Source organism: Episyrphus balteatus, chromosome X (genome assembly GCF_945859705.1).
Source record: "Episyrphus balteatus chromosome X, idEpiBalt1.1, whole genome shotgun sequence".
NCBI lineage: Eukaryota > Metazoa > Arthropoda > Insecta > Diptera > Syrphidae > Episyrphus > Episyrphus balteatus.
The window spans coordinates 2,708,108-2,731,538 of NC_079138.1; the positions used below are offsets into that span (position 1 = coordinate 2,708,108).

The 23,431-nt window shown below is 30.4% G+C and overlaps 2 protein-coding genes across 4 annotated transcripts; both read right to left on the bottom strand.

The window, feature by feature from the left end:
• LOC129920569 (osmotic avoidance abnormal protein 3) lies at positions 1–8,795 on the bottom strand. Of its 3 annotated transcripts, none has more exons than XM_056001918.1 (7): positions 8,713–8,795; positions 4,372–6,170; positions 3,231–3,331; positions 984–1,063; positions 821–914; positions 498–758; positions 1–291 (listed from the first exon to the last, which is right to left on the bottom strand). In XM_056001918.1, the coding sequence occupies exons 1-7, from the start codon at positions 8,782–8,784 to the stop codon at positions 176–178; spliced, it is 2,523 nt and encodes an 840-aa protein (XP_055857893.1). In that variant the 5' UTR covers positions 8,785–8,795; the 3' UTR covers positions 1–175. The 3 variants fall into 3 exon arrangements, 2 of the variants coding, with proteins under 2 accessions (XP_055857893.1, XP_055857892.1); XM_056001917.1 differs by having other exon boundaries at positions 809–914; XR_008773266.1 differs by lacking the exons at positions 1–291; positions 498–758 and adding an exon at positions 2,404–2,644 and having other exon boundaries at positions 890–914.
• Positions 8,796–16,571: 7,776 nt separating this feature from the next.
• On the bottom strand, positions 16,572–21,347 carry LOC129920570 (uncharacterized). The gene is made up of 4 exons (XM_056001919.1): positions 21,098–21,347; positions 18,319–18,385; positions 18,075–18,263; positions 16,572–16,840 (listed from the first exon to the last, which is right to left on the bottom strand). Exons 1-4 carry the CDS (start codon positions 21,237–21,239, stop codon positions 16,678–16,680), a joined length of 561 nt encoding a protein of 186 aa, XP_055857894.1. The 5' UTR covers positions 21,240–21,347; the 3' UTR covers positions 16,572–16,677.
• Positions 21,348–23,431: the final 2,084 nt, after the last annotated feature.

A 23,431-nucleotide genomic window follows, 5' to 3' on the forward strand; every position in this document is an offset into this window, starting at 1 on the left:
CTAAATTTTACTCATATTACATCAAACTTTAACTACATTTTACTTAAAAATATTTTAAAAACAAAACGAAAAATTCTATATTGTCTTAATGTGAGCTTTTACATAAAAGCTGTTAAAAGAAGTCATCGTTGTTGGTACATAATTGTTATTATTTGGTATGATAGCCTCGTATTGTTTATTCCTGCCCATTGTCCAATGGTATTGGGTATAGTTTAATGCTGGATTTCGAATTTTGAGAAAGATTAGCCGTTGATTGTGATAATAATGCTGGAAATCTCTCCATGAAATTGTCTGAAAAAAATAATAATTTTGATTTTGTTATTAGAAGAAAATCCATTCCAACAAATGATTTTGCTCCTACAAATGGCTTACAGAAGCTATAATTGCATCTGTAAGGCTTTAAAGAAGCTAAATTGACAGTTGGGATTGGAAATTCGTAAAGTTAATAAAAACCAAAATGTTTCCAAAATGCAAATAAGAGTTAAAAAAAAGCCTACCAGAATCACTTTCTCTATTTGGTGACATTGAATTGACTAATGGCGATTGCCCGGTCAGACCACACCATGTTTTACTCATTGATCTATGATTCTGAGGCAGCCAGGATGATAGAACCCGATTGTTGTTGCTACTACTAGCCGCTGTACTAAGACTCATCCAGTTGGATTTGTTAAGGTTTTTGTTGCTTATCGTTAAATTGTGCGGTATTTGTGGCGACTGATGCTGATGCGGTGTGCTGCGTCTGTTGCGTTTGGTAAAGTCTAAAACAAAAATATTCTTGGTTTATTCAGAGGTAATAGAATATCATTACCTTTCCAATTACTAAAGCCTTTTCTTTGGTGTACAAGCTCGATGTTGCGACGCGGTCGAAAATAGTTACTCGCAATATCATCGTTATCTGTTAAACTATCCGGTTTCTAGAAAGAGTTGAGTTAGTCATTATTACAAACAAACAAAAATAATTAAGAATTAAAATATCTACGAACCTGATCTTCTCCAGATCCATCATTTTCTTCACTTTCATTATCAGTCAAATATCTTTGGGTTTGGGGAGAGGGTGCCGAGACTGAAAGTATTGTTCTAATGTTCAAAAAGTCCATCTAGGTGATTGAAACTTATACAACAAAAATCTAAACAAAAACAACAAATGGAGCTATGCGCAAATATCAAAATGAGTTTATTAGAAGACATGTACTTAGTCTGGCCATAAGTTCTGTTACATGTTTTGAGGCACTTTCGAAAAAGTCATAGGCTTTTGACTTGCTCAAAAGTGCAAATGTATTTACATGAATCTATTCTATTTAACGAAACACGTGGAAGTTATTAAAAAAAAACGTGCTTTCTGTAGTGTTCTTATGATTAAAAAAAGTTCAGAACATTTTGGTATTTTAAAACCTAATTTATGGGAAAACTGGGCAACTATTTAATGTAAATTTTCAATTACATTTCAATAAATAACAGTGGGCATTATTCTATAATATAAAAACTTTTGTTAATTAAGTAATAAGATATCGAAATTTAATTTTTATTAGCCATCAATTGTTACGTTCATAATTATAGTGGTGCAACTCCACGAAGTTAATCATCAATAGGAAAAAAAAAATGAAAAAGAAAATATTAGACATTTTATGATGGTTTTTAATTACTCATGCTTTGTACTTAAATTATTTCGTATTAGTTCAATTTTTGTGTGTGTCTTAATCTACAAATTAAAAAAAAATATGGGGAATTTTTAAGTAAAAAATGGGAAAAATTAATATTCTAAAAGTTTTCAAAAAAAGCAAAATCTTAATAAACTGCATTAACGGTGGACGTGCAATTTATATAAAATTGAAATAATTTTCTCAAAGAATTGAAGTTATTGATTTTTACTTTATCTTTATATGTATACACTATAAATAAATTTGTTCTTACAATGTCACACCCGTGACGAAAATATGTCACACCCGATACTTTTTCGAATTATTATAAAAACAAAATTTAAAAAAAATGAATTTCCTTGAAATATAATGCTTACTGGACACGTTATTAAATCTCCTTTCATATCCCGACTTTTCATTCAAAAATCTACAATAATGGTTTCTGAATCGATTTTCTTACGTCACACCCGTTACATCTAATCTTAAGAGTTTGTGACGTTGAAAGGCAGGTTAACTTAATGTTATTTTAACATAGGTATAATAACAACTTTATTTGGCGAATAGTAGATACCTACATAAGCTAGAACCAAAAATGAAGTAACTGTTTCACACCCGTGACATAGTGACATGAAGTTACACCATTTTAATTATGAACGACACAATTGATAGTTTTAAATCGTAATATATTATTTGCAATAGAACTTATGGCAAAACTTGATAACATTGGTAGATTATAAAGTGATACAAAATTTAACACTTGGCTAACCCGAAATGATAAACAGTCCATATTATAACAATTAAAAGTCATTTGGAAGAAATCGAAAACAAGTTTCCTGTTCAGGTGCATCAGCTGATAGTGACATCTTTGAAACAGTGACAGATGGCGTATTGTAATTGTTCTGTGAAAATTCAATGGATACAGAGCTGGTGAATACGATGACGATGATGGTGTGCCGTTGGTGCTAGTAATTGTACATTAAAAATAATCTGTAGATTTATAGGTATAGCTTTAATTTAAAACAAAACAAATATTAGTAAGTGCTGGGACTTATGGTTAAGATGTGTAAACATTAGAGTGGTTCTTATTTGTGTCATTATAAGCAATAAATTTAAGTAAGATATTTAAATACTTTAGGACTTGGTGCGATAGTAATTGGGATCGGGCATGTAAAAGTCAGCAACAAGTATCACTGTATTCTAATAATTTACTCCCGAAAAAAAACCTCGAAGCTGGATCTATCAGTGCAAAATGTGTCCCAGTTTTCTTATAGGCCTCTTTTTTGAATTTTATTAAGAAAGCTAAAAGCTGATTTGAACCAAGTCACAAAAAATTCGGAGATATAACGAGTTAAAGAAAACACGTTACCATTTTAATTTATTGTGAACGTTTTTTTTTTGAACAAAGGACAATTTGAAACGAAACACCTTTTGACTAAACCAATGGCAGAACTTGCCCACATTTTGGCACTAAATTTGGATTTTTTATTTTGGTTATTCAGTATTAACAAGTGAAAAAAGTTTAGAAATATGCGCAGACTCCTCTCTATAGATGTTTACACATCAAAGACTTAAAACTAAAGGCATTATACTCACCAGCCAATGGTAATTTAAAACTATTCATTGATTCTTCTGGTAACTTCCAGTTTTTCAGATCATCATTCCATGAAGATATTCTCATTATTTCATCAGGATCCCTGTATTAAATAACAATTTGAATAAAAAGGTGTTGTTAAATTATTTTAACTTTTCACGAGTCGAATCTTGCCGTAAAAACTTGCCACTATCGCCTGAACTTATTTAAGGCTTTAATATTGGTGTTATCAATTTAGTTAGCTGCGTGTATGTACAATGTGAAAAACCAATTCATGCCTATTACCGAAGACGCAGGGATTCACTTTCCCGGAATCTACTCAATCAACAACTGCTGATGAACTGTTTTATCGATCCACGAAATAACTTTGCCATTTTCTTACTTTTTACTCATATGGATTAAGGCGCCAATCCATAGAATCCGTCACATGCGTTACGTCACCAAATTCAACTGACATGTCGATAAAATACATAACGGACTCGACGGATGCGGATTTGATGCGACGGATTCTATGAGGGTAAAAAAAATTTTTTGATACCCAAAGGTAACGGGGACTCTAACCTACATTTGGGTACAACTCCCATCACTGTAGGTCCACGCGTTCTCAAACTGGGAGAACTTAAAGGTTAAAAAAAAGTTAAGCCCGATGCTGAAAAAATAGGCATGATTTGGTGGTTTAACATGGAAGATGAGCTTTTTAAAAATCTGACAATGTGCAATGCGTAAGCCCATGACACAAGCTAGCATTTGGCATCACTGCCAAAAATTTCTCTCAAGCGGTTTAGCTTCCAGGAGCGTTCAAAGGTTCAGGGATTTTTCGAAAAAAACAATTTACCCGAACTTTCAAACTGGATTTTCTCGGAATTTTGAAAAAAATCCAAAAACCCGATTATACCACTATCGGGTAGCTGAGAATATATATGGACCCGCTTTATTCTTCTTCTTTGCTCTGAGATTTAAAATTTAAAAAAATGAACTATCTTATCGACAATCTATCATTTTTGTACCGGCCAGCGGAATCGGTAATAAAACATCTAACGAAAGTGACTCTCACTCCCGCGTCCCGCCGCATTGCATCTGCGTCTTCGGTAATAGGCATATGACTATAATCAACGGAACGAAAATTTCGAAAAACCAGCTTACCAATATTTGCCATCTTTTCTTAGAATAGGCAATGCCATTTCAATGATTTGTTGATAAAACTTCATATTCCTCTCTAATCGCCGTATCGTCTCTAAATAATCGGCTCGATCCAACTGAAATTCAGACTGTAAATCAGAAACTTCTCGCTCCAAAGCTCGTATTTTCTGTCGATAAGCCTTAAGCGATTCAGTTTTAACTTTAAGTTCCTGTTGAATGCTGCTATAATGACCTTGCAGCAAGTTTCTATCATCCGATTGCTGAACACGACTTAATGCGTGAGCTAAAGCACTCAATCTACTCTGAGCGGCGAGTTTTTTTTTATGACGTTTCTCCTTCAGTTGAATATCATTTTCTCGTTCACCACCTATTAGGGCATTTTTGATCATTTCAATTCGATTCTGCACCTCCAGTTGCATTTCTTCTGATCCAGCAGCACCATTTAATGCATTAAAAGGACGTTCATTGAGATTAGTTATGCCCAAGCGATTGTTATTTGTTTCGGCATTGTTGGCAAGTTCCTTCAATTGATTGTCATAATGCGTTTTTAAACGTTCCATGTCGCGTACTAGTTCTTCCTTTTCCCGTTGCTGAACAGCATGAACTTCTCTCAAACGATTTGTTTTACTTTCATATTCTTGCTGGAGCTTTGCTTTTTCAGTTTCCAACCATCGTGTGTTATCTTCTGAAGAGAGCACAGACGAGAGCAATTTTTCACCCGTTCCCGTTTGACTTGTTTCGAGCATTCTCTTTAATTTGATTATTTCTTCCTGATAGTTACGCAGTAACGCATCTTTCGGATCTTCGTTGATTTTCGGTTTATTCGATATGTTCTTAGCTCTGGAGGCATATCGCAAAGTCGAGAGAGTCTCATCGTAATTATAATCTGCCGGTGAAATACATGCAATCATAAGTGTCTTTGTGTTGCCTCCTAAAGAATCCTGTAAAAGTCTTGTTAGCTTTGAGTCTCTGTAAGGAACGTGTTTAGTTTTTCCATCCACAAGTGCTGAAATCACATTACCCAAAGCTGACAGTGATAAATTGATTTTGGTTGCCTCTTTCAGTCTATCACCAGTTGCTTGAGTTTTATTTTGTCGCTCCGAACCAGCTAAATCTACCAAATTTAGCTTTCCCTTTCGAATTCCTGGATTTTTCTGACCAGCTGCAGTTATTTCTGTTGTTTTAATTTGTTCTAAACTTATTGTAAAAATTGAATGCGATCGCGAACTACCAGCATTCATCAGAGTTGCTCCAACCATTCGATTTTTTGCTCCAATTTGCAATAGCTCATCACATTCTTTTGCATTGTGAACGGTGTGCGTTGATAAACTCGGAACTGATACTCCTTCGCCTGGTATTTCTTTTAACGCATGATTCACATGAATATTTTCATTCGAAGCCAATAGATCTCTTATATTTTCATTATAGATTTCCAAATAGCTAACTAAAGCTAGAAATTGTACTCCACTTGCAACGGAAATTGCTTCAAAGATATGATCAAAAGATCGCGTTATTATACCACGTTGCTGATGGTTTGACGATGAAACTAAGCCAACAGTGGTATTGATATCGGGTCCTTGCATTGTGTGTGATTTACCACAGCCTGTTTGTCCGTATGCAAATATAGTTCCATTGTAACCTTCGAGGACATTTTCGACTAAGGCATAACAAATGTCATTGTAAAGAGCTTCAGTTGGTGCGTTTGGAGAATATGCATTGTCAAATGTAAATGTTTTTGCTGGTGCGGTATAATCGGAGGGGTTTTGGATCATAACAGAGCAATCATCGATTTTTATTATTTCCTTTTATAACAAAAAAAAAAAGAAAGATTGAACAAAAAAATTAATAGAAAAGCTAAATTTGAACAAGTTATCATTTTTTAATGTGTAACCTCTAAAGCTTCATAAAAGGCTAGCTAGGCTCAAGGACTTGTTTTGAAAAAAACGTTAGGTATGCGTACTGTGTACAGCTCCGTAAAGCCAGAACTGCGACCTCAAAATCTTTGAACCAAAACTAGTCTGATTCATTTGTCCACCCAAAATTTGTGTTTGTATAACCTTGAACAAAATTTTAGAGCAAAGTCTGAAAAATAAAAAAAAGAGTCTAAAACGGTCAAATTTTGAGATAGACGTATAAAACCAATTGCAACTTTGTACACCTCAAGTTCTACATACTCATCAAATATTCCACCCTAGGTTTAAGAGATATTCAAAAAAAAAAACAAAATTTTGTGCTGAAAATTATCAATAAAAGTTACGTATACACCACAGTGAATGTACTGAAAAATTTCAAAGTCTGATACTCAGATCCTAAAAAATTATTTTTTATTTTCAAAATTCAAACGGCCATCCACATATTCAAAAAACAAATTTTGTGTTGAAATATTCAGTGTCCTAACATCCCCAAAAATTCCTTTTTTCAAAAATTCAAGTTTCTATCAATAGAATTTTTGGGGGGAAAAATGTCTGGGGATTTTATGGGTTTTTGAATTTTTCAGTACAAAATTTGTTTTATTTTTTAGTATCTTTTAAACGTTTTTGATTTTCTTTTGTCAAAAAAGAGAATTACCAAATGTATTTTTATACAACTCTGCTGTCAGTTTGCTCTGACAACTCTGCTAATACAGTTTGATTTAAATTTAATATTCTTGTATTAAAATAAAAGAAGGTAAGTATTTAATTTTAATTCTTAGTTCTTAATTCAAATTTCTTATACATTTCATTGTTTTTTGTATTTAAAATAAGGTTTATTTTTCGAAAAAAATATTAGAAGTAAATAAAAAAATTATTTAAAAAGTCGATTTATTAAAAATTATTTTTTTTGTATTGAAAAAGACCTATTTCCGAAGGTTGTTTTATAAGCTACGACAGAATTTTATTTTTAACCGTGTATGGTACCGTACCGAGATGGACGGACAAACGATTGCCATTTGAATTTTTGAAAAAAGTAATTTTTGGGAATTTTTAACTTTTCAGTACATACATACACGGTGGTGTATACGTAACTTTTGTTGGGAATTTTCAGTAAAAAATTTAGTTTATTGAATATCTCCTAAACGTAGGATGGGCAAACGAAATGATTTTTGGTTTGTATCCATTTCTCGAGGTGGACATACAATTGCCGTTGGAATTTAAAAAAAAAAATAATTTTTGGGGATTTCAGTACATACACTCTGGTGTATGAGTAACTTTTGTTGGGAATTTTGAAAATTATTTTTTTGAATATCTCCTAAACGTAGTGTTGAAAAACGATAATATTTGTATGTATTATAGAACTCAAGGTGGACAAACGATTGCAATTGTTTCTATAGGTCTATCTCATTTCATTTTGCAGACTTCCTATACAAATAAAGGATTTTGTCTAACATTTTTTTGAAGGATGGACAAACTAAAATTTTGGGTAAACAAACATGGACAAAAAGGTGGAAAAATGAATCAAACAAGTTTGGTTAAAAAATTTTGATGTCTCAGTTCTGGCTTCTTCTTGGTAAAGTTATTTCAAAAATATATATTTTTTTTGGTTTAATTTTGTTTGGAAAAATTTGTATGAAATTTTGAATATATTTAAAAAAAATTGTGTCACCCTATGACGAAATATACGAAACTAACTATAAAATGTATCAATTTTACCAAGTAAACGGCAACGCCATATTTTTGTTATCGAGATTTTTTTAAAGAGAAACTACAAATGTAATCGAAATCATTAAATTCGTTTTCGAAAAATTGAAATAATTCCAAAACGCTATAAGAGATATGCGTCAAAAAGGAGATATTAAAAAAATTGATTTTGGAAATTACGAAAAATTATCTGTACCAAGTGGCAAAATAATCCATTCAACCATTTAGATCTAAGCTCGTTGTAAAGATGAACAGACGGACGAACAGACGAACGGACGGCATGACGAAAACCACTTTCTTGAACTTCTCCATTATGGTAATGTAGGTAATGTTGGTTTTGATTAAAATTTCAAATTTTTGTTTTGACACGAAACCAACTAGTATTTCGTCTTTTCTAAAGGTTTTTAACACCTCCCACAACTTGCAAAAAAAAAAAAAACAAATTAGTTCTAATTTAAACGATTGTTTCAATATTCTATTTTTATTTTCGTGGTGCAAGGAAGACTATCTATCGTATTTCATTTTGATTGGATGAATCGCTTTGAATTGATTCCATACAATTTGCATTATGGGGGCGTATTCATAAACACTATTTAAGCTATTGCTAGCAAAAACCCAAAGACTATCTTCTAAACTATAAACTGGATTTAAAAAAAGGGGCGTATCTTTGTTTTATGATTAAAATTCATGTGTGGAGATTTCACCAAACAATTTAACTCATACTTACTTTACAATTAGTATTCTGCTCCCTTTTGTTCATGGGACGACATCGAACAACCACCCTCACGTTCTCACCCATATTTTCGGCACAGGGGGGGGGGGGGGGATAATATTTCAAAATAACCTTACACCTTTTTGATATTGTTGAGGCATAAAAGAGATTTATGCAAATGCTATATAAATTATATTACAAAAAAAAAAAAAAAAAATGTCATCGTGTAGAAACAACCAATAAATAACATTTATCAATCGATTGCACGTTTATACTTAATGACATTGTTTGTTTTAGTTTTAACAAAGCCACACGGGTCACGGCCAACGTATATTTTATTATCCTGATAATTTATACCAATATTATTGATTAAAATTGACCGACGCAATTCTATAATATAGAGTTATAGTTGTTCAAAGTTTATATGTAAAATGTCTCAATTAGGATAATTTGTTTGTCGCTAATAATGTCATTAACAGCTTATCTGACATTTAGTATTTTAATCGACAAAGTGTATTGTTATGTTAAAATATGACTTTAAGTTTTTAAAACATTCAACACTTAACAATATTAAAAAAAAAAAATACCGCTAATTTTTTTGGGTTTTTCAAAATATTCAACTAGTTACTGAAGCTCAATTATTATTAATATAAACAAATATTAAGAAGTGGGTCACCAAAACAAAAAAAAAAAAATGTTCCGCGCGGCCACTATCAACGAGATATAAAAAACCCTACTGACCACTGGCCGAGCAATTTTGACCCATTAAACTCCAATTTTTTTTTTCTCTCCTTGAACCTACATTAATTTATGGAGAGAAAAATAAAAAAAATATCAACCAAGTTCCATTACAATTAAGGCAATCGTGTTTTTACAAAACATGATTTCACCTCTAAGGGAAAAAAAAAATTAAGTCTCTACTCTCAAACCACCCCCAGGCCAGTCAATAAAAATACAATATTCAAATTGAGGGAAAGGATGTTAATATGAGTGAGAGATAATTACCGATTTGTCATACGCTACACTTAAGAAAAATATTTGTTTCATTTATAGTTTTATTTCTTTTGGGCCAAAATAACGGTAATTGCTATATAATCAAAAAAAAAAAAGGGAAAACTTTGCAAAACGCCTTAAACATTACTCATATCAGGGTTGTGATTTTAAAATTTGAATTTTTTTATTCCAAATTTATTTTTTTATAAACTTTTTTAAAAAATTATGATTGTGTTACAAAAACGTTTTTGTACAAACATTTTCAAAAAAGTCAGATATCAAGAAAACGGTTCTATGACAGGTACCTTTAATAATGCTGTCCATAATCTCGTAAAGGCCCTAACTACAAAATTTTCGATTTTGATTTTTTTTTGCATGTTTGTAGTTAGGGCATTTTCTCTGATTTATTCGCATTTAGTTTTTTAGCCTAGGTCTTTAAATAAGTCAGAAAATTCCAAATATTTTTGAATTTTTTTTTTTTCATTTTCATATGCAAATTGCGGTATTTGATTTTGTGTTTTCCTCTATAACTTAGAATTATAAAACATGTAGTTAGGACCTTTACGAGATTATGGGCAGAATGGTCCAAAAAATATTTGTTTTATCTATATCAAAATTAAGACCTTATTTGCAATAGTAAATGCATTTTTTTTAAATCAAAATCATTAGATCCGTTTTAAGTTGTATGGCAAATACCTAGTCCTAAAAATTAAATTTTGATTTGTCCTCTAGTCTTTAACTACGATGTTTGATTTAGGCAGCAGCTCAACAGATAGACGGACATAAGGAATTGCGGGACTAACTTTTTTCACATTCTCTGTCATCGGAAAGTCATGCCTGATGATTACATCGAGTCAAATTTTGATACGAAGTAGGGGAGAGTGGGCCAAAAAGTAACAATTTTTACCTAAACCGATGGTCCTCTTACAAATTTGAAAATAAGTTAGCCAAACTTTTTTTTAAATTAAAAACCAATGTTTTAGCTTAAAGAGCCATCACAAAGTTTCAAAATATCGTGTTGTTTCAACTTATCCTACATTTGGGGCAAAGTGTAACAAATACCGGGGTAGGTTGTTCGAAGAACTAAAATTAAGAGAAATTAACTCATTACTTTTTTATATTAATTTATTTTAAATAAGTAGTTTTAAGAAATATACAGGGTGTCCCAAAAGTAATATATCAAACGAAATATGCTAGTAGGCCAACTTAAGAGCTCTCATTTGGTAACTTGTTCATCCCAAATCCTTACGGTTTTTGATTAAATGCAGTTCGAGTGAAATTTAGAAAAATCCCTACTTTGCAACAGTATTTTTCTTCCTCCGCTCATAACTAATTTTTTATTTTTACTATTATTTCTCTTAAACATTGCCTGAATATGAAACATTAATTAATAAAAATATTTTTTATTTCATACTCCATTGTCATGCAAATTAAATAACAGCTTCATGTTTTATAAAAACTCAATTTCGTACTTTTTTTCAGAGCAACACGCCGAAAAGTTAAACGGCGTGGACGTGTTTTAGACGCGTTTTGGACGGGTTTTAGACGCTAATTCTAATTTGACAAATTTGTTGCATTTACATTGTTGGTATTTGTCAATTATTGACAACCCTGATAGGTAGGGCTGTAAAAGTAACGACAAAATGAGTACCCGCATGTATACGTTACTTTTGATACTAGTACCCGCATCAATAATATCGTTACTCGTTACTTTCGCATGCTTCGTACTTTTCGTATATTTCATGTATTTTATACGTTTCGTATGTTTGGTATTTTAAGAGTGAAAAAATTTTTTTTTTGAAAAAAAAACCAAAAACAATTTGTATAACCTAAGCTACATTTTAAAGCCATAAACATTAATTTAAGTTGCGGCGTTCTCATGTTCTAAGAGTTTGAAGGTAGCTATACTGATTTTTTCGATTTTTTTTAATCAAACGTGGAAACTTTTTTTTATTTTTTTCTATTTTTTCAACAAAACTTTGGTAATTTTTTGTTTATATCCGTTCCGTAATCTTATCACAATTCTTTAGAGACCTTTATTTCAAAAGAACATCGCGCAGATCTCGGAATATTAGCACTTCAATACAACCATGTCCAACAATTTTTCATTTTTTTTTTCTATTGACAGTGATTTTCAAACCTCGTTTACTCGGCTTTTTTTTTTAGTTGAAAATTTTGCTCTGAATATTAACACATTTTTTTAAAAAACCAAAACACTTTTGTACATTCTTAAGCTACATTTCAAGACCATTAACAAAAAGGTCATAAACACATTGGTTTCGGCATGGGTATATTTCGGCCACATAGAGAAAATACTAAAACCTCTCTTTTAATACTTCTGTATAAATTACTATCGATAACTCAACTATACCTTAACACTACTGTTTTTATCGAGACAAAAGTAAACTCCAGATAATTATCTGGAGTTAGCATTCCGACTACGGTAATGATATCAATACGAGATGCTAAATGCGCCAAATTGAGTTTATCACTTCGTTTCGTATCTCATATATCGGATGATTTAGTATTGAAATTGGAATGGGGTCGTTACTCGTATGTTTCGTTACTTCAGTACCCAGTAGCGAAACATGCGAGTAACGATACTGTTTAGAAAGTAACGTTTCGTTACTCGTTACTGAAGCAAATACCCGCATTTTAGTAACGAATACATACGATTTGCTACAGCTCTACTGATAGGGCTCTGACTCTTCATGAAATGTTCACTTTAATATAAATTATCCTTTGATGAGTGGATGATGACTTGTTAGCTGCGTCCGAGTATTTTTTTAAGTGTTTAATGTTTTTGTTGTTTTATTTTGCATTTGCTGTTGATAACAACATCATATATAAATCATATCAAACGTACGCAAATAGATTTCAAAACTCTCGTAACGTAAAATAAAAAATTAAATGAATATAGTCAAGAAAGTTAGCAATGTTCATATTATTCCACTACCCCGCATTAAACAAATTATTTTAAATGTTTTCAAATTACCTTAATATGAGTTAGACACGCGAACTTATATTCAAGATCTTTCTCATTCTAAATTCCCACCTCATTGCAAAAACTATAGGGAAGAAATAAAAGTTTTTAGTTTTTCTTCAGAAAAATGTGGGGTATGTTTTTTTTTTTTTTTATAGGAGATCCAAAGTTGCAAATTTCAAAAGCCTCTAAAAACAAAACAACACTGAAAAAAAGACGTCACCAATACTCCAGTCAAAGCGTCGGAAAAAAGGGCCTAACCTTGCGCACAGAGGCACTGTCAGTTTTTATTTCATGGATCGATAGGGGTATATTTAAATGGCTTACACTCAATTTCTCACCACTTGATCATTCTTCTTAGCGGAGTTATTTACAAAAATGCATTTTTTGGGATATTTTACTTCCAAGCTAATATCTTTGCTCCAGTATGTTGTAGACCAAAAAATGAACATACATTCTCTTCCTTATAATATTTTCTATCGTTATATGTAATTTCATTGTATTAAAGTGAGTTACTACAAAATGGCAGCCAGTTAAAGTCAAATTCTAGTTGTAAAAAAAAACACATTTTCGTTTTTATTTCGAAAAAAGCTTATATTATGGTTAACATTTTTCTAGCCTATTGACCAATTGATAAATTAACGCACGAAAAACCGGTGCGAAAACACCCAAAAATATCGTTTTTTGGGAATAACTTGACTTCAGAATGTCCTACGACAAAAAATAAAGCTATTAATTGTTCGTTACAACATTTTCTATCGATTTAGTGCACTTTGTTTTTGTTGAAACAAATAAAAAATAAGTAATATTAAGTCAAAGACGTTTTTTTGTTTAGCAAACTCTTGCCTTATATCAAGTATTAGCTAACAAAATAAAATACTGTTGTAGTCCTTTAAATTATCTACAATTTAAAAAAAAAATAGCCTTCTACGGCCCACGGCAGCCGAGTTATTATAATTTTAAGAAAGCATCATTCCGTAAGAAAATTTAAAAAAATTCCCTTGTTTATAAGTCATTGTTTCTTGTTATAAGAGAATTTGTCTCATGTTTTTCGTTGGTCATTTGGGACTTAAAAAATTAATTTCTCAGCTCGTGTGGGTCGTAGAGAGCAAGGTCAAATGACGCTTTGACTGGAGTACAATCAAAATCATAATATTGATGTAGGTACTTTTCATCAGTGGATTTACTTGAAATTTTATTTTTAAGTGTAAATTAGTAGTTTCTTCAAAACAGGGGTCTTAAAGTAGCCATTATATTAAAATTATACAAAAACACATTTTCTGAATCAATTTGAAAAAATTGATTTTTCAAATAAAAAATTTCAAAATAATGGTTACTTCCAAGCTTTTGTTCTGAAGATAATACGATTATACCTATCCTTACTTGAAAACAAGGTTTCAAGAAAATTCAGCGTGACGTTTTCAAACAATTGTTGTGAAATATAAACCTACATTTTGATATATTTCTACTTGGATTTGGAGAATATTCTAGAGATCAGAAATAACAGTCAACCTTTATTTTCAATTGGTTTCTCTCTGAGAGTTACCATATTGCTTAAAATACGTTTCGGTTAAGGTTTGAGATTTATTTTTAAAAATCAAAAATAAAGGTTATCGGTTGACATTTTTAAAAAAAAAAAAAAAATAAATGGAAAAGGTCAACCTTTAAATGTTTTCGCTGAAAATAAATCAAACATGGTCAATTCAAAGGAAAATGTCGAATATGTCAAGAATGTCTTTATATTGCAAAAATAAATATGAAAAGGATGTTTTTTTTTCTAAGTTTATGTATTAAATAATGTATGAACTAAATAGACTCTCAAAGTTCTTTAGACCCAAGATTATATCTCTTTTCGTTTAAAGTAAGATCTAAAGACGAAAATGAGTTTTCCACTGTGATTTGAGTCGCTGGGGCGACAAGTACAACCAATGCAATTTCGAATATTTCAGGAGACCGATGTTCTAATATCTAGGTCAAAGCTTTCAGAAGCGATTTCGGCCGCCCAACTTCAAACTCGGAATTTTGAAAAAAAAAGAAAAAAAATTTTGATGCCAAAAGGTAGCGGGGACTCTAACCTACATTTGGGTACCACTACCTGCCCTGTAGGTGCACGCGTTCTCAAACCGGGAGAACTTAAAGGTAAAAAAAAAGTTAAGCCCGATTCTGAAAAAATAGGCATGATGTTACGGTTTAACATGGAAGATGATTTTTTAAAAATCTGACAATGTGCAAAGCGTAGGCCCATAACACAAGCTATCATTTGGCATCATTCCCAAAAATTGCTTTCAAGTGGTATAGCTTCCAAGAGCGATCAAAGATTCGGGGATTTTTCGAAAAAAAAAATTTACCCCAACTTTCAAACGCGATTTTCTCGGTATTTTGAAAAAAAAATCCAAAAACCCGATTATACCACTATCGGGTAGCTGAGGATATAAGCTTTCATACGGCACCACTCCCCTGTCTCTAAGAATTGATACATTTGCAGATGAGATTTATTTTATTTAAATATTTCTGCATCCAAAATTTTAAAAAAATTTTTTTGGTTTTTAGTTATGAATAGTCCTATGAATGCCTGTTTTTTAAGGCAATAGATGTTACGAAAATAATAAATTTGTAATTTTTGTGTCTAAAAGTTCAAAACAAAATTAGCTCCAAATCCATCAAGTGATATTTCAAAAGAAAGTTATTTGCGAACCAAACCCAATTTGTGTTAAGTAGTTGTGAATTTGGGTACAAAAAAGTCTAGAATTGTGCAAAACTAGTGAACAATTTTTTTTTTATCTTTTTTAATGAAACACATATTTTTTTCCAGTTTACCAAAGCTCTTGTCAGTTTATTCCAAAATATTTTTGTTTTAAGTTACAAGTTTTTTTTTTTTTTTTTATTAAATATAGCTATTGTTCTTTTTTTTTACCTTCAGCATAAATGTGTAGACAATTCATTCGAAACCTTTTTTTTTGTATACATATATGCTTTCACAAACATTTAGAATAATCATCTTGATTAACATTTAGGTACAGTTAGGTACATTTATATATTATTTTTTTTTTTTTCATTAGTTAATTCATTCTTTTTTTTTTTTTTTTTTTTTTTTTATATATTTAGAATTTGTATAGAGAACCATTTACACATTTATTTTTTTTTTTTTTTTTTAAATTCATTACATCAATTTAAACTTCAAGTTTATGTTTCAAGTTAGTAAAATTGTATACAGTAAACATATAGTAAACATTTATATAAATACATATCTATAAATATTTTAAGCTTCACAAGCATTTAAAGTGTTTTTATTTTTTCTAACATTTACATTTATATAGTGTATAGTTCCATAAATATATATTTTTTTTTCAAAATTGAAAATTTAGGCCTTAAAAGCTATAGCTTCCAACTCCTGTAAAAGTTGAATTTTAGTCTGTATATATTTTTTATTTATTGTATTTTTTCCACATATATATGTATATTTATATTTTATAAAGATATATGGCAAATATTTTTTATTTGCTACAAGTTGTATGTTTCAAAAATATAGAATAGCGTTGTTTTATTCGTTTTTCATTGGACATGTGCTGAATCGTTTTTCATTTTATCATTCCGTTAAATTAGAATAAATATTAAAAAAAACAAAAATTTATTAATATGTATAAATTTAACTAATTGTGTTGATTCCAATTCGTTTAATTCATTTCTTATATGCATTCGTTGTAGATCTATCGTTTCTAAAGTATACAAAAAAAAAAAGTGTGTGAATTTATATACTTCTCACTCACAAAAATTCACCTACAAAACTGTTTTACAATAATTATCCTATCTAGATGGTACTAAATCGCTTATCAATAAATTTGACATTTTTGTCAAAAAGTTATTTTTCACTCTGTACAAACGACGGAAAAGAAGTATATTTGTTTTGTTTTTTTTTTTTTTTTTTTTACTAAAAAACAAAAAATAATTTTTTCTTAAAATGACTAAAAATATTTAAAAATTTAAGTAAAAATGGTGTTGGACGCTTAGCCCCATTTCTGGAATAGTCCCATTCTTTGGCATCTACAGTTTGACCCCCACAGATTACAGCGACACGAGCTGCTGTAACAGCAGTCATGCGGCCGGTGATCACAGGCGCCACCACGCTTAATGCAGCTTCGCTGGTAGACTTTGGCTTGCGAGGATCTCCTAAAAGGGTAAATATTCAAATTAAGAAACATAAATGCGAATTCCTAAAACTAGAAGTTAAAGGTTTCTTAAAAGTTTTACTGTATTTTTACTTGCTCAATAGGGCAAGTATTGGTTTCGTGTAAAAAAAAAATTGTCGGTCTGTGCGTCGGTGCGTCGGTGCGTCCGTGCGTCCATCTGTACAAGTAGCTACAGCCTAAACGAGTGGACGGATTTTCTTGAAATTTGGTATGGATGTTTTTTTCGTAATTTCCAAGGTTGATTTTTTTTTGTTTTTTAATATCTCGCTTAGAACGTATACCTCCCATACAAAATTTTCGAGTTATTGCAATTTTCTCGAAAACGGTTTTAACGATTTCGATTAAATTGCGCACACGTAATGCTGTATATAGTTTTAACATAACTGCGTTTTTAGTTTTTCTCAAAAAATACGGATAGTGGAAATATAGTCTTTATATTTTTTTATATCGCTGATGTTGGCTCTTCCCGTACATCATTATGGAGTTATTGCAATTTTCTCAAAAATGGCTCTAAGGATTTTGATAAAATTTTGCATACGTAATATTCAAAGTAATTGCAGTAAAACTGCGTTTTTAGTTTTTCTCAAAAAAGTCAAGTCAAATAAAAAAAAATTTTATTTAACTAACATTTGGCCTCCATGCCGGCTCTTCCCCCACATCAACCAAATTTCTTAAAAATGTATATAGAGGCAGCTCTAATAACCTACAAGTAAGCTAACATAAAAGTGCTTTGAACTGCAAGAGCAAGTACGTGCGGCCCCAGTCGTGCATTTTATTTTTACTGATTCACAATTATTTGGGATTGTAGGTTATGCTAGTAGCGCTCAAAATTTCAAATCAAAAAACCGTTTTTCAATGTTTTTTTTTACTAAGTCATTTTTCAGTCAATTTGAGAAGATTTTACGGTTTTAAACAGCGGAGAACAAAGTAAAAATTGCCAATATTATAATTTATTCTTTGCAACTTGTGAATGTGTATGTTAAAATAATTTGATGACCTAAACGGTAGTATCCTGTGGCGCGATGGATTCCCAACATCCATTGCCTAAAATAAAAAGAATTTTTTAAGAGGTACCTACTGCCTCTTGCGAGGCACTTTCATAGACTTTTTGAACTTTGAAAGTTCTTCAAATAGGGGAAGTCAAAAATAGTTGGTGTAAAATGATCTTTTTTTTTTTTTTTGAAAAATTTCACTTTAAAATAATTTGTTCTTACTTTTCAGTGGGATCATTGTGCATTGGTACATTCGCGTTCGCAACTGCGGGTTTTTCCTCATCATATGACACCGGCACATTCTCATCGAATGAGCACCTACAGTTGTAACCCCAAAGATTGCACCTGCAGGGTCCTCCTGAGCAGCAACCTTTGGGTCCGTAGTTGCAGAAGTCGTCCGGTTTGAAACAACTGAATTTAGAGATTTTTAAAACATTTGTGTGCAAATGTATAATTAAGCACTTACTTTTCGATTGGGTTATCTCGCAGGGTATCTTTTTGGTTCGGGTAAGACAGTGGCATGAGCTCGTTGGCTAAAAAAAAAAAAATATGGAAAAAAAAAATTAAAAATTTTTTATTAAAATTAATCATTTTGTTAAATATTAAGTTAAATATTAAATTTGAAAAACCATAAAAAAAATTGATTGAATTTTAAGTTCTTAAAAATTTATTTAAAAAAAATTATTTAAGCGTGGAGGAACGTTCTAAAAGTTTAAGCTGATTTTTGTAAAAAAAAAAAAAACGTTAAAGTAACGGTTCCATATTAAAATGTTCAACAAAAAAAAACATATTTTTGAATAAAAAAAAGAATTTAAACGGATTCATATTTTTTATTTTCTTAAAATGACTTTTTTGAAAATTGTTATACGTATAATGTTTCTTTATTAAAAGTAAACAAGTGCGCACGACAAGTGCAGGAACGCAAAGCCCCTAAAACTTCAGCAAAAATCAGGCAGTATCAGGGGCGTACACACTATTGAAGCAAGCGGGGCGCCGGGGCCCATTTTAAGGTTTCATAAACGTTTTGTGTAAAAAAATTTTCGTTGAAATCGGTTCAATACGGTTCTTTACGAGATACCTCTCAACAAAACAAAATATTTAACTCTAAGCTGCTATGATGAAAGCAAATCGTTTCAGTTTAGCAGCTCGAAATAGATATATGCAAACAGACAGACATTTTCATCATCATCGTAATGTCTAGTGTGATTGTTATCTTGAGCGAGTCACAAATCCTAAACTTGCTCTATAGCTCCTACATATATCGCAAGTTTATAAAGTGCCTTAGGTTTTTTGAAGCTTAAATTCCTTGGAAAAAAATCCCGGGAAGGAGAAAAATATAAAACAGCTATGATAGCTTTTTTGTATTTTGAGGTAATTTTAGAATGCTTTTTGCTGTGAAGGTGAAGCCCTCAGGTAATAGCTTTTCATTCTAAATCAATGAAAACAAAAATCCCGGGAAGGACACAAATATAAAAACAGAGATACGAAAGCTTTTTTTTATTTTGGGATATTTTTAGAATGCTTTTTGCTGGGAAGCCCTCAGGCGGTAGCTTTTCATTTTAAACCAATGAAAAAAAAACTATATTAGACAAAAAAAAAAAAAAAATCCTATGCAAAATCCTCGAAGTTTAATAAAAAGCTATTTTAGCTGTAAGCTTTCAAACCTTTTTTTCACCAGAAATAGTCTAACATGCTAAAAGCTTCAAGGAAATATTTACTAATGCAAATATATACTAAATTTGAAAACGAATAATAACTTTGGTTTTACAAGAAATAAGTCAAAGAAATTAACCCTTACAAGACGAAGAAAAGCTACTTAATAAGATTTTGAAAAAAAGGCGGTTGTAATAGAACGTTAAAAAAACTGTTCTATCTTTTATTTCGAAATATTTTTAAAATATAAAAAAAAAAAAAAAACATTTAAGATTTCTAGAAAATAATCTAAAAACAAAATTTTAAATATTTTAAGAACATCAATATTTGATCTATGGCTAAAAGAAGCGCGGGTAATTTTTCGTATTTAAATGTTTACTAATGATTTATACAAAACATAATCAAGATTTTTTGGAATTTTATTTTCGAAATTCTTCCATAAAAAAAAAAAAAAAAACACATATGTTGTAAATGACTAAGTCGATTTCAAAATTCACAGACGGACATTTCTACTAGTATTTAGTTAAAAAAAAAAAAAAATTACTAGTGGTTAAAAAATTTAAATGCACTTTCATCAAAAACACTAGCAAGTTCTTGCTATTTATTTATAACTACGTCAGTTTGGAATAACAAGGTTCGATTAGATTCAATTCGATGTCTTTTTAAAACACAAGGCACACACGAAAGTCTAATTAAAATTTAAATATAATAATCACTTTTATTATTTATGGTTTTTCTAATAGTTACTATTGCAGGCACCAATACAAAAAGAATTACCAAAATGTGTGGAATTAGTTCAACGTTTTGAGGTAACAAAAAGAAAAAAAACAAAAAACAAAAATAAAAACGAATTAAATACCTCTTCCTTTTTGGAAGTCGGTAAAAATGAACAAAGAATTGTTTGTGGTTTGAGTTGCAATACATCACTGTATCAAAAAAATTCTACCAACATTCTAAGGAAGTCAGTTGTTTTTGTTTTGGTTTTTTTTTTTTTTGTCAAGAAGCTTTTAATCAAATTTGTATACAAAAATTGAATGCATCGCTGTATCAAAAAAAAAATTTGGGGAAGAAGTCGATTGTTGTTTTTTTTTGTCAGAAGCTTTTAATCAAATTTGTATACAAAAATTGAATACTTTATATGTTTGCTGCATCAATGTTATATCGACATATTTCCCCTTTTTCCAAAAAAAAAAAAATAACAATAACAATAACTTCAAGTTCATGCATTTTTTTTTTTTGTACCTATCTCAAGTTCATACTTTCCCTTATACGACCTTGAAATTTTCAGCCCACGTTTTTTTTTTTTATCAAACCCGACCCGACCCGATAAATGAATTTTCTTTTCAAATTATATTTTAATTTTTAAGTATAAAAAAAGACAAAATTTGAAATAAAACGACATACAATTTTTTTCTCAGTACTTTTTAAGATCAAAAAGCTTAGAGGTAAATATTTTTCTATCGGTATAAAGTTCAAATGCAATCATTAGAAACCACCTGTAACTGCAGTCAAAACAAATAGGCCGGCAAACGTATAATCCCTCTTTTGCCGTTGAAATTAAAAGTAGTTTTTGAAATTTTTATTTTACTTACCCCCTTGGTAAAACGGCTGGCTTTTTACCAACATCCGAGAATCGAAAATAAAAACGAAAAGTAAAATAAATACAATTGGTGATGCTGAGCGACGTTGTGACATGTTGATTAATTGGCGCTGTTGTTGGTTTTGATATTTCATTAGTTTTGTAAAAAAGTAAAATACCAGAAATAAAATCAGGTATAATAAGATATTAGCACTAATTTTTATTTTTTTTTTATTAACACCGGGTTATAGAAATTTAAAATTCGGTTTTTTTTTTTTTTTTTTTTTTTTTTGAGTTTGGTCAGTTAAAATTCTATATTTTGAAACCTTTTTTTTTTTTTTTTCTAAAATTGGAAATTAGAAAAAATACAACACTTTATCTAGTTTTACTATAATTTTACTTTGAATTTTTCGATAATATTTATGTATGGATATGGACTGAATAATAATTGAGAAAGGACAACTTTCAAGATGCGATGTTGTGTCGAAACTGATGAAGTCAAGATTGGTGATTTTTCAGGACTGTACCCTTGCATTTATCTGGAAGATTTTTATTCAAAAATAGATTATTTTGGATTATGCGCTCTAAGGTTCAGGGACATTTAAGGAACAAACTTTTGGACGGGACAAAAAGGAGGATGAATATGAGATAAAGGATATGGCTATACAGATATAGGATTTGTTTAAAACGTCAAGGAAGCAAATGGTATCTACGTACATGTTGTTATTGATATATTGATAACGATGTATGGGGATTCGCTTGTCAATTTTGATATTTAACTTGATAGTATTCTGAAAATGTTGTTGAATGCACAGCACATACCTATACACATTATCAGGACCTTGTATTGCTTCGTATTGTATATAATGATAGATAACCTTGGCGCTATGTGGATGAAGAATGGTTGGTTGGCTTAAGGAGACTTCTTCTGCTCGATGAAAAACGATACAATTTATTAATGAGACATTGGTTGTTATAAAATATTGGCCATTTGCATTCTTTTGGGATAAGATTAAGAAATAGCAATTCCCGATGGTCGGATAAAGAATAACACGATATTCATTTCTATTTTTGTATATAATATGAATTTCTCATGGGAAATAAGTTATTCTCATTTTAACTTTGAATTTGATAACAATTTTCTATTTTTAAAAAAGTTATTCCTAGTAATCCAATAAATGCCGCCTATAATTCTAAACGGAAACGTTATCACTTATGATGAGAAATGTTCACTTTTTTATATAAAAATAAAATTAGAAAATGGCATGCATACTTAAACATTTTATAATGTTAAAATTAAGTATAAAAAAGCTGAGGAGTTTTTGTACTAAAAGATGGGAAAACATTTTCAAAGAAAACATTAGTTTAAAAACGCTAAAATTTCAAGTAAACAATTTTGATGTTTACTCAAATTGTGACCTCTAACACTGAGGGAAAAAATAAATTGAAGTTGAAACATAGTTGTTTCAAAGATTTATGTGACTTTAAGATACGAAACCATCAAACATTAACATTTTTTCCACGTTGATTTTAAAATGTTCATCTTCAACGCATAATCATTCCGAATAATAGTTAAATCAATGTGGTTATCATTGATTTTACGTGGTTTTATGGTGGCTTTTCCCTTAGTGAATAAATTAATATTTACCATCCAAAAAATACCTTTTTTAAATACGAAGCTGTTGATTTTTTTCTTTAATGTATACATATATATTGTATAAGTACCTTGTTTCATATAGTGTCACACCCGTTGCATTTTTTAATTGTTTATATATAAACACAGCTTTTTATAAATTCCCTTCAAATAAATGGTTACTCTAAACGTAATAAAATCTTCGACAATATTTGGCTTCTTAAAGTCACAAAAGCAGACTGAATCGAATTTCTTACATCACACCCGTTACAGTTCATCTTAAGGGATTACAACGTTAGCCCCGTTTCTTTGGAGGTTGTAGTTTACTCATTCGTAGTAGTTTACATTAACTAGTAGAAATACTCATGGTATTCGTCCCGATTGGATATGAATTGTATTAATTTCGTTGAAAGTGAATTCCATTGAAAATCGTTAGTAAACTACAACTAGCATAGGTGTTAAAGCATTTAAATGCAAATCAGCAACAACAAAATTTTATAACAATGAAAATAGTTTTTTTTAAGTATTATTACATTACTTTTTATATACATACATATCCCAAATTTACTTGAATACTTTCATAATTCAAAAATCACTTATTTTGAATTATTAATGCAGAAGATATTGGATTAAAGTAATATTTTATCCTGCAGAAAGTAGCACTTTTTTAGTTTTAGAAACTAACATTTTACATTCAAAAATATATGGATACTA

Coding starts and splice junctions, on each gene's coding strand:
- LOC129920569 (XM_056001917.1), bottom strand. CDS start 8,784: ATGGGTGAGAACGTGAGGGTGGTTGTTCGATGTCGTCCCATGAACAAA. Junction 3,332..4,371: donor AGAAAAGATGGCAAATATTG/GTAAGCTGGTTT, acceptor TATTTAATACAG/GGATCCTGATGAAATAATGA. Junction 1,064..3,230: donor TTTTAAATTACCATTGGCTG/GTGAGTATAATG, acceptor CAATACTTTCAG/TCTCGGCACCCTCTCCCCAA.
- LOC129920570 (XM_056001919.1), bottom strand. CDS start 21,239: ATGAAATATCAAAACCAACAACAGCGCCAATTAATCAACATGTCACAA. Junction 18,264..18,318: donor CGAGATAACCCAATCGAAAA/GTAAGTGCTTAA, acceptor CTCTAAATTCAG/TTGTTTCAAACCGGACGACT. Junction 16,841..18,074: donor CACAATGATCCCACTGAAAA/GTAAGAACAAAT, acceptor TTACCCTTTTAG/GAGATCCTCGCAAGCCAAAG.